Raw genomic sequence first — 12,289 nt, forward strand, 5'->3', positions numbered from 1 at the left:
CACCTCATTGGTTGCAGGTTCACATCCTGATGATTTTTCTGTCAGGAAAAATGGGAGCAAAACTGATCATGCTGTCTGAGAGAAATAACATACTCTCTTTAACCTGTCAATCACAAAAAAAGTAGTTTTGATGGGAACCGTGGAGGGCACTGGCAAGACCAAACTGCGAAGGCCAGAATTTGTAGACCCTGTAAATACACAGGCAAGTCATACATTTGTTTCAATACAGTTTGTTCCAATCACACTTAGTCTAATTTGTTAAAAAGCCAGGGACTTCCCCTCCAGCCCCAATTCATGAAGTTTTGTTGAGGACATACAGTGTGAAGAATGACCTCTACTATGGTCAGAGTAATCGTTTCAGAAGAAACCGTCAAGTGCATTCAAGGGCAAATGCCAAAAGCCCCCCAAAAAAGTTAACTGCCCCAAAGATTTATAAACATTTTGCTGTACTGGTCTGCTTTACCACTCAAAATAGGACAATAAACTTATTGCCAGGGGTATTCATGTCTGTGCAGTAAGCCATCGATGCCTGAAACCCAGGCTATTAAAAAAAGAAAGCGACATTCACTACCGGAATTGCCATGCTTTTACTTCGTCAACTGCATCCTTTTGCAGAAAAAAACTTTGCTTACTCTGCCCTTGAAGATAACAGAGGCCTGCTTTCAGTTATGGTACATTACGATACCCAATACTCTGCTACATTAGAAGGTCTTACAGGTACATTACAAGTTTTGTGATTCAATCTGCCATGGCTGAATTCTACATAACATATTGTATTTTTTGTTTAGTTTTAAGTTATCCTATGTGACTTGGATACTGTAGGAATAATAATTTAATGTCTACAATACAGTTGTTTTTGTTGTGACCTCATATTCACCATATAAAGCATTTTTAAAGAAAGTTTTCTCTTTTGTGGGAACACAGTTTGCTGGGTCTGGGACTAATTAAGAGAGCTAAAAAAGTGTCTGGTCACTTTAGCCACCGGCGGCTATCAAAGACTGTACCAGGTGAGGTGACACGTTGAATTACAGGAGTGGTGCTGTGTTGGGTTTAATGGCAGGTTGAGTGGCAGGCGGCTACCATAACAAGACCTGCCATATCTGCCCATTATGCCTTGCATATCCCTCCAGGCTCATTCTGCAAATATGAACAAATGGACAGCTTTCCTTAAATTTGTTTGGGCCAGACCATTTCGCTGCAAGTATCTGAGCATCTCCAGGGCCTCCAGGACACAAATAATATTTTAAGTTTCATTATTTATTTAAATTAAACAAACATCAGTGTGACTTTTACAACAGGGTTCATCAGTATTACTTCTCTCTGCCTCAATAATAAGTAAAGAAATGATCCCTACCTTTGCCCTGTGAAAGATTCTTAAGAGTTTCTTGAGTATGCCAAATTTGACCATGTTCTATTCAAGGCTTAAACTTTGTCTTTTTCACATCACTGCTTAAGGGTAAATCCAGAAAAACACTAAAGCTGTACTTTTATAACATTATAGTACAGTAATTCCCCGCTTTATCGCGGTTCGAATCTCACGTCTCCGGTTTTGCATTTGCCACATAACTAATTTGTTGTGGTGATTTTCCCGGTCTCCGGATAGACCAAAAAACGTACAGGGAATTTTTTTTAATGGAGTTTTATGTTGAAATAATGAAATTTATTAATAAAAATATAATTATTAATTGTTAAATGAAGTAAAATGTTAATACAGTACTTTATAAATAAAATCTGTGTCTGTTTATCGCGGTTTTCGTTTATCGCTGGCGGTTTTGGAACCTAACCACTATGATAAACGGGGGATTACTGTACACACCAGCCAAATTCGACCCCTGTGTGCTGTATGCATGGAAAATGACACCCACTGTGAGAAATGACTGTACAGGTAATCAGGAACTCATTAAAGCAGCATTGAGGAATGAAAGCACTGCTTTGTGGAGACACTATTCATTCCCTGTATTAAACTGAAATTGTGCTTAAATCCTCTCAAGACTTTTTTCACCTTTCATTTCCACAGGTTTATTTGGTTCAAAAGAAAAGCTAAAGCTAATGCTGTTGCAACAATATGATGACACCAGGGAATGACCCATCCAGCCTAAATCATGCACTGTACCATGTGTCCAGGGACAAAATTTAGCCTGCTCCTGCTGAGCACATCCCTCACAGGCTGTGCAAAATCACCTTCCCCCAGACCATTGTGTATTGATAGCTTGCTCAGATCAGCCATTTACTGCCTTAACAAGAAAGTTTTGTGCCGACTTCCTGGACTTCGATCAAGAATGATGCCACTCAAAGCCTATTCAGTATGGAACTAAAATAGAGATTTACATATATTTCTGTACTAGTCTCCCAGATTCACTGCTTAAACTAGGTTGGCTGTGAAACAGCAGAATCACAGTATTACCAGTATGTCAAGATCACAGCATAACAACATACACTGCAATAGAGAGAGCTGAAGAACTATACAAGTGTTTCATCAGAACGGATTGTTTACAAGGGAGTTAGATCGACTTCTCTTGTAGACAGTTTTTTGCAAGTACTGCACTGTAAATCTCCACTCCCTGCACTCTTACCAGTCTAATAGACAGGTGAAAAAGATTCAATCAGAAGATTGACAGGTTCTTTTGCACATACTGCAACAATGTCTAGCACAAATTTTGTTTGGTACAAAAACAGAGATATTTAAATTTTCCTAACAAGAATGACACCATTCCATATTTATTCTTTTCTCCTGGAAGGTAAATCTTCTAAAGTACAAGAGGATATCATGTCTGGTTGCATTGAGTTGGAAACAGAAGCTGTATACGAACTAGTTTGCAAACAAGGCTTCTATATTACAAGTGCTTTATCCAAAAAAAAGTTTAATCCATTTTAAATACCAGAAAAGGCAGAAAGATTGCTTCAGCTCCAGGGTCCTGGGTTTGGGTTGCTGTCCGTTTTGCATGTTCTTACCATGTCCCCATGGGTTTTCTCTGGGTTTAAAAACACACGTGAAAATAAGTGTGTAATGGTTATTTCTATTCTAGGATAAAGATTATAATCCTGTTATTAGATTTAGGTATCTCCCCAGGCATTGTGTTATTTTTGACAAAGCCAATGTTTTAGCAGTAATAATCTAAAGACAAACTGCACCTTCCACTGGATGTGAAATACAGCCCAACCTACATAGTTCCGATGTCAAAAACATCAAGTCTGACAGCTATACTGCCTAGTTTACAGCCAGCCAATTATTATGGCTTGCAATTGAGGAGACCACTCCAAAATATATTAATTCCACTATGAGCTTTCTGAATGCCCTGTTTCCAAATTTCTTAGTAAGCCTTAATGATGGGGTGTTTTACCCTATGCTCAGACAAGCAGGGGCCAACAGGACAGGTGACAGCTCTATTTTCTATGTACGTGCACAACATGACTTTTTTTCTGGCAAGCAACAAAGCAAAAGCATAAAAAGTTACATTTTTTAAAAGACATGTCCAGAATACTTGACTTTATATAATGGAGACTTTACCAATTGCACCCCTTCACATTTTCCCCCCTGTTGCTTTTAAAAAATTGCTTTTAAAAATGTGTAAAAAAATTGTTACACATTTTTCCCCCTGTTGCTTTTGTTCTCACTTTTTTTGGGGGGTTTGAAATTTGACTTAAATGACTTGGTATGAAACAGTTTGGTTTGAATCATTGGGAACATTAAACAATTCTTCTCTCATTCCTAACAACTTTACAATTACGCAGAGGCCATCAGTCAATAGCTGTAATTCAGTCAACCAATTGGTATGACATTTATTTGTGTGTGTATATATATATATATATAATTGTTAATTGCTTGAAATATTTTATCTTGATTAATTGCATGATTGTCATGAGTTAACTCGTGATTAATCGCAGCTTAATTGTGCATTTTTTTTCTTTTTCTGTTCAGAATGTACCTTAAATTAATAATTATCAGGTTTTTAATAGTTTAATCCACATGGTCATGGACAAATTTGGATGCTTTATTTAAATGCATTTATTTAAATGTTTATTATTACTGAAACCACCCTAAACATGAAGACAAACATGTTTTTTTAAAGAACGTGTTCATGTCTATTAAACACAGAAAAAAGAACCACAGGTTCCCATTACTTCTCTTTCTTTGCACTGAGCCAGTTGCTCAAACAGACAACCCTGTTTACATTTTTAGATGACAAGGCAGCTCGTAAAATACTCTTGTAAATGTTTTAAAGTAATTATGGTGTTTTAAATTATGTAAAACATCAGGACACCAAAGAAACTTTTGCTATGTTTCCAAACGGACGGTTTTAATTGCCGAATGTGTGCACCATGGCAGATTTTTATGCTTGATTTGAGACATGGCGCATCAATAAATCAAATGTTTAATGATTAAAAATCATTCTTCAGTGAAGTTTATTTTTTTATATTTCTGAGGAAAGAAGGGACGTCATTGAATAAATGTGTTTTTTAAAAGGTTTTAATTTAGCCTTTTTTTAAAATATATTTATTTATATTTGAAATAAAAATGGTCATTTATTTATTTATTTATTTATTTATTTATTTATTTATTTATTTATTTATTTATTTATTCATATATATAATACCCAGTGGAGCTTATCAAAAAGCACAGGTGTAAAAAACAAACTCGATCCTTCTTATCTTTTTTGCTCAATGGCTAAAGATAAGCAGGATTAAATCTCCCTGTTTGTTTATGAAGCTATTTAATAAGCGCTAATAACCTTATCAAGCTTTAAATCTATTGTATGCTTCATCTCTCCTTTGGTTAGAAGACAATGTTTGAGAATTTTATATAGACCACTAATCGATTATAAAACCTATATTCTGAGCAATATCATTTAAACATTTAATTAACGTCGAGGTTAATTCATAATGTTTTCATTTGTACATCCATCCATCCATCCATCCATCCATCCATCCTTTCTCTCTTGTGAATATGAGGGCCCTTAGATAACAGAAATGAACTGGTAGACTGTTACTATGCACAGGGTGAGAGTAAATTAGACCCAGCAAGTGAGGAGCATTTTGGGACCCATAATATTTCAATGTTATCAGATCAAGCTGCAGTAACTGGAATGTTCTGGAATTAAGTAAACAGAATTAAAATCGTAAACAAAATAAGTAAGCAAAATGTACAATTATAGTAAATAAAATTATAGTGGAGAGTATTTTGAAACAAGATCAGAGGGCTTCTGGCTCTGAATAAGAAAGCATGAATGTGATGTTTCCTAAAGCTTGATCACATCTAGTAATTATGACTAACAGTGGCCCCAACAGAGTTTCCATTCCAGCACATGCACAATTTATTCTCTTCCACAATCGACTAGGCTCCTGTTTTTTTTCCTCTAAAGATGATGCCCTTTATTCTGTATGGATATGGGAGGCAGATTGTGAAATGACTCGCGTCTCAAAAGCCTTCAAACTCTTCAAAATATGCCATCGTGGTGCATACAAAACCCACACGCACGAACTCACAAGTCAAAGGCTGGCTGGACCTCAGGAGAACACAGTGTAGCTCCATACTCCTCTTGGAAGCATAAAAAAAATAATCTCAAAAGATTCAAATGCCTGTCAAAACTACTGTTACATATTCATGAACGCAGAAACATTTTGTCCAGAGTATTCTCAGAAACACGTGCATACCCACACATACATTTCTGTGTTTGCAGACTGTATGTGTGTGTTTGCATGATGAAACATGGTAATCAATACTTTGTAATTACGGCATGTTTACTGGCCCAGCTAAATATGTGTTATTCATTAAGGGCCTGATTTAAATGGGCAAACACACCACATGGACATGAAGTGGTTAAAAAAACTGATTTTTTACAACATGAAAGCAGCTGGTGGTTAATGTTATCATTCTCTGATCATGATTCCCAGACCTTTTTGCTTGTTTGTGCTTATAATTTGTGTTTTGAACCATTTGACCTACTATGCTACCTAGCATTTTGTAATCATTTCTTCTAAAGTCTAATACAGAATAAAATGTGCAGAAATATGCAGCATGTTTAATGCAGCATATTTAAAAAAAGATAACAATGTAATCAATTAATATTATTTAAACATAATTAATGGTTTTTGTATATTTGCTTGATTAAACAAGTAAAATGAAATTATGCAATAAATAATCATAAGAAATAAAGAGACAATTGCTGAAAAAAAAAAGTTTTTAATGCCTTATTTAAAAGTCCATGTCAAATGGCCCTATCTAAAAGCTTTCTTCTTCTTTTTTTAATCCCTAATGCATAGTGCTTTTTGGCATGGATTTGTCACCTGTCAATTAGGATGAGTGGGTGGAGCCAAACGGTTTCCTTGATTTTATACATATAAGCAACAGAGGAACTGAGGAGAGAGACCTAGTCTGGACTTCTCAGAGAGGCTCAAAGATATGGATAAATGCATACAATTATTTCTATCTCTCTCATCTACCTCATACATGCAATTCCATTTATACATTCATATTCACTAACTTTATCCTAGTCAGAGAGTAATGGTAATGACCTCGAGTCTATTCCAAGGAACACTTGGAATGAGACAGGAGTTTTCCTGATTGATGGGATGGGATATAAGAAACTGATGTTTTGGCAACAACAAAGTTGTTACCTTAATGTCTTAACATTACATACAGCATGAGTTTACATGAGCATGTCATGTGATGCGAGTGCTCGAGATACTGGAGGAGGATGCATTTGCTAGGTGAAAGCATCTTACTATAATAGCAAGGAAACAAATCCAAATTGGCAGGCACAATCAAACCAGGCTAGGATGGGCATGTAACATTATAAGGGAAACAAAGAGATTGGGACAATGGGAAATGAAACCGGCTTGTGCAAACCCCTCACCTGTTAAGTAATACACACTGCTGGAGATCACCTCTTCTACTTCTGCAAATATCATCCTTGAATTTTACATCAAATAATAAATATTTTTACATCCTTCTTCACTATTAGCACTTGAACCCTTTCTATCATAAATTATTTAAACAAAACATATACAGTTGGTTGGATTTTGTTTTTAACAACTTAAAATGTAAATGTTGATTAATCTAACTCTCATCCAAATCACAGGTTTATATTTGTGCTTCTAATATATTTGTTTTAAACAGCTTTTATAGAGACTTGTATGATGATCTGTCTTCATGATCTAAGACCAACAAAAATAATAATTAATAATTAAATGTGTTTTAAAATATTTTTTAGAAAAAAAAAGTTAAATAAATTTTAAAATCTGCAAAATTTGTGACTCTAATATTTATTTATTCATGTAATATTTATATATATATGTGTGTGTGTGTAAAAAATTACCATAATTGCCAAATTACTTTCAACACCTCACACCTCACATTGTTATTTTCTTATAACAATGTGCCCCCAAATGTGTTATGTCTTTTAGTCCTTACTTTTAAGTCTTTATATTTGCCATTTTTCAATTAATGCTAAATATTATCAAATGTAGATGCCCACAAAGAAAATCTCCTAAATATCAATTCAATCATTTTATTTGTTGGCAAACAACTTTCACTGTTACAACAAATATTAGTTATGAGCTCATTCAACTTCGAATGCATATGAAAAGAATAAATAATAATTCCATAGATATCATATTAACAATATTGATGGTAATAATAATAATAATAATAATAATAATAATAATAATAATAATAAAAAGGTCTCAGTGCCGATTTTATAATTTTTTTTTTTTTATCTCTCCACTAATAATTATGCAACAATTCAGACCTGATAAAGCACCTTGTGAGGGGGGAAAATACACAGTCAATTTTTTTTAGGGAAATAAAAGAAGTTGATGTGCAAGCTACAGGAAGTCAAGAAAGAGTAAACAGCCCAGTTCCATGTTGACTTTGTCTTCAGCAACATCAAATCTTTTAATAGCTTGTTTTTTTACTTGCAGATATTCTATATAACGTACATTTATTCCAATCAGTAGAATTTCTGAGGCCCTACACACAACAAGAAAGACCTGAAAGCTAAACAGACAATAGTAGATGTTCTGAATGTAGGGTGTATTGTGACTTTTTAATTTTCACTGCTTGATTATAATTATTATAATCTGCAATAACTGGAGCAGTTTGGAAAAGGACACATTCAACCTGCAGGTCTTAAAGCCATTGTTCCGTTCTTTTTTTTGCCAAAATCGACAATATGCTTTCCATTAAAATTTAAATCAGAGTGCACAATGCTTTAAAACAAGAAAAGTGGTTACTGGATGATAAATAAGATAAATAAGGAGTGTGTGGTTGCATGTCTGTGAATATATGTGTCATATGTGAATGTAGGTATGTGTGAAAATGTGTCAGTGTACGTAATGGGGATTTGGATGGTCGCTCCTAGTCATAAATGGGACTAATAGTGCAGAGGACCAGCACAGTTTTTGGATTGGTCTACATCTACACAAACACATATGCAGAGAAAAAAAATAAACATTTTATCAAAACTATGAGGTGCATGTGATATGTGATGCAAAGGGGTTCTGTACATTTCACATAAAAATCCTGTTTCTTTAGTTATTAGTGCGTATTACCTCTCGATAACTGATATTACTGAAAAATAAAAGTAAGAAACAAAAAAACATGTCCTTAAGTCTTAAGGATTAAATGCTTTGCCATGATGTGATATTCGGTATACAACAGTAATCAGTGTTAAACAGGAAGAAAGGAATGTGTGCAGCAAAGGATCTTCACCCCGAAGTCTAGCCATATCATGGGTAGAGGATTATAGTTCAAGATCAAGTTCAAGGTCCAGGTCGGTGTCTGTCAACATAGATAATCATCTAAAATGGCAACTAGTCTGTCGCTATCGTTTTATTTTTTTTTTATTATTCACACAGGACAATCCAGAGGATTTATGGCCAGACAGCAGTTGGGCAAAAGTTGTGTAAAAGGGAGAAGTGACAGAGTAATAGATACACTTGTCTCACTGGAATACGTGGCTTCTGATGGACACGGTGTCAATCGGTACATTCCTTCCCTTCCAAAATGGCTGATGGTTTTGTACATCTGACAACATCTGGTAAACCATGCTGAATATTTCGAATTTGTTGGTACTAGTCCTAACTGAAAGTTACACTACCTGGTCCTTTTTTCCTAGTGCTAACTGACTCTGGGTTCCTGTCATTGGTTTTTATGGGCAGCTATCTGCTATCAGTTTGTCTAGGGATTGATCAGTGCAGTAGGTAGTGGTTCCCGTGCCTTGTGCATTGCATATCACATACACATACACACACAAACACACTCAAAATATGTGTGTGTGTGTGTGTGTATATGTGCTTATAAGCTTGTGACCAAGTGCGAGGGGTCTTGAGGCTGCTCTTCGGGTGATGACTCGTCCTTTTCTGGTGCTGCAATGAATCCATCACTTCCTCCGCGGCCCATGTGGTAGTAGCTCTGCAGTTCCTGAATGTGATTTCGTGAGCCCAGATTAGGCATGCTCTTGTAATATACATCATCCGCATCTGCCATGACTCCTTTCCCATTGGCCAAATGCAGCTCGCTTCCTTCCTCCTCCTCCTCCTCCTCCTCCTCCTCCTCTTCTTCCTCCTCTTCCTCCTCCTCTTCCTCCTCATCTTCCTCCTCGTCGCGGATGCCGTTGATGTCACTGGTACTGTGTGGGTGGTCGGTGAGAGTTGGCATGCTGGTGTATAACGAGTCTCTGAGCACATGAGATGAGTGCGTCTCGTTCTTTAGTAGAGGAAAAAAACTCTCATTATTCTCCTGAGGAAGGCGCCGGTGGGTGGAGAATGTGTGTAATGGGGGGTGTCCATCTGGAGGAGGAGGTCTAGGTGGGAGGAGAGGTGCCTGAGACTCCTCCCTGATGATCTCCAAGCTCAGGGCAGTGCGGGCGTTGTTCTCATCCTCTCTGGAGATTCCCAAGGCGACAGCAGCAGCGCTCTCGTCATCGCGGTTGATGCCTGCTGTACTCGCCGGACTTGGGACGGCTCCATTGGCGACGTGGTTGGCAAGCTTAGTGCTGGGGTGGTACGTGGATGTGTAGTTGGCTGTCAGCTCCTTCAGGATCTTCTTTTCCAGTGTAGTTGGTGAGGATGAGCCATATGTGAGGTAGTCACTGTAGGCGTTACCATGGTTGCCATTGAGCGGTAGTGTGTCCATGACACTGGCATCTCGCACATTGTTCAGCATGCCTTCTAGACAGAAAAAATTGAGACAAAAAACCCATCAAAACTTTTCAAATTCAGTACTCATTAGAAATTTAAATATATTTCCTTCTGAACTGCAATAAGTCTATATAGCATGATATTAAAGCTACAGGGTGTAGGCAGTATGATTCACTAATCTACAGTAGTTTGCCGTTTGGGACACAGCTTAAGTGTTTACGTCTTGCAGTATTACATAACTGTTATGATTAAAAAATTATGAAGGAAAGATCCACTGGCAGTCAGCTAACAGACTTATACCTAGCCTCTGAAAAAGCTCCAGTTGAAATAAAGTGTTTGCCCCACTATAATCTCACATTGGACTGTAATGGCTTTTCCTCAAGCCTTCTAAACATCTCCATGTTCATTGCATTTGATGCAGCAAGCCCTCTAACAGTATGAGCACAATGTTTTGTTCACTTGACATTTTCCCACTAATGAAACTGTCAAAAAGAAATTACACTTACTGGTCATGTATTAAATATAGAACCGTATTATTGTTATAGGCCACTCATGCTGTGATTTGTCTTAAATTCTCAGTAGACAGTGGCAGATTCCATACATGACATAAAAACTCTGAGTGGGCAGGTGTGAGAAGCGTCAATAGGTCCAATGTTTATTTTTCAGGTACGTTCAAGTATGAGGAAATATATTAAATAGTGTTTTTATATAAATATAGTAAATTCATAGATTTATTAACATTTACTAAATAAAGTCATTAGCAAAATACTCTATTAACATAACTACTTATTATGAGTTATCTTTGCCAATTCCATAACAAGGATAAAAGGATAATTTAGTGTAATTTATAAGAGCAAAACTCTATTAGTGCTCCACTTGTCCTCTCTATCACTCTATCCTCTCTCTGTCTGTTACTGTCATTTTTCTGTAATCGGACTTCTTCCATGCCTAAAGTCTGGGAATGATGACATATCTAGGCTAGCGTATGATGCATGCATACCAATTTCACACCAAATCCGAGCCAACACCCCCTGACACAGTGCTGACTTACAGACACGGTGGATTAGTATTACAAGACTGTCAGTGCAATGCACAGCAGCTCAGGAACATCATTTAATGAAGCAGATTTTTTTTATTATCTCCCCTGGCTCAAAAAACATGTTTTTAATTTTTACCAAAATCCTACACACTGTAGCTTTAAGAGAAGAGAAGAAAAGAGAAGAGAAGAAAAGAGAAGAGAAGAGAAGAGAAGAGAAGAGAAGAGAAGAGAAGAGAAGAGAAGAGAAGAGAAGAGAAGAGAAGAATAAAGCAGAGTAAAGTACAGTAGAAAAAGGAAGAGAAGGAAAAAGATAAGAAAAGAAGAAAAGAAAAGAGACAAAAAGAGACGAGAAGAGATGAGAAGAGAAGAATAAAGCAGAGTAAAGTAGAGTAGAAAAAGGAAGAGAAGAAAAGACATAAGAAGAGAAGAAGAGAAGAGAAGAGAACAGAAGAGAAGAGAAGACAGGACCAAGAACTATGAGCTGATGATGTAGGTAATGAAAAGAAAATGAGTCATACTTGAATCTCTGTAGGAGGCTGCACATCAGCATGAACAGAGAGAAAGAGAAGGAGCGGGAGAGGGAGAAAGGGAGAGAGAGAAAGAGAGAAAGAGAAATAGGGAGGTAGAGAAAGAGACACAAAGGAGAGAGTGGGTTAAAAAGACATGGTTACATAGAAAATGTTAATGGTATGCACATAGTGGACAAAATATCTAGTTAAGACAAAGGGCAGGGCAGCTTGAACAGATATTATAGCCAGCATGTATAATAATAGAACACATTCATTAAAAAAAAGGTGCTGTGAGGTTTTCCAGTACATTCTGTACATCTCCAGAATTCTGTTAAAACACTTTTGTTTTAAAGAATGTGCTGTCGTTCATTTAACATGCAACATTTAAGACAGAAAAAGCAGACATTCTGTTCATTTAACAGGAACAACTCGAAAATTCAGAAGTGTGTGTGTAGGTGTGTGTGTGTGTGTGTGTGTGTGTGTGTGTGTGTGTGTGTGTGTGTAGTTGTATAGACACACTAGAAATTATGCCGTTCTCAGTTTATTTGTCTGGAAAGTTTGTATGCATACTTATATTAGTGTTCGCTAGCAGATCTTTTAA

General features: G+C 36.5%; 1 protein-coding gene across 9 annotated transcripts in view; it reads right to left on the reverse strand.

Annotated features, from left to right (window-relative positions):
- Positions 1-7,857: 7,857 nt before the first annotated feature.
- The window catches only part of adgrl3.1 (adhesion G protein-coupled receptor L3.1), a 203,832-nt gene continuing 199,400 nt past the window's right edge, over positions 7,858-12,289 (reverse strand). For 4 of the 9 annotated variants that reach the window (XM_083532498.1, XM_083532500.1, XM_083532495.1 and 1 more), the window contains 2 exons: positions 11,698-11,715; positions 7,858-10,170 (listed from right to left, as the gene is read on the reverse strand). In XM_083532498.1, coding sequence (XP_083388624.1) covers positions 9,296-10,170; positions 11,698-11,715 — 893 coding nt within the window. In that variant the 3' untranslated portion in view covers positions 7,858-9,295. The remainder of the gene's footprint in view (positions 10,171-11,697; positions 11,716-12,289) is intronic. The other 5 variants (XM_083532499.1, XM_083532494.1, XM_083532501.1 and 2 more) reach the window with 2 other exon arrangements.

The sequence above is a fragment of the Silurus aristotelis genome (assembly GCF_946808225.1).
Source record: "Silurus aristotelis genome assembly, chromosome: 27".
Lineage (NCBI taxonomy): Eukaryota > Metazoa > Chordata > Actinopteri > Siluriformes > Siluridae > Silurus > Silurus aristotelis.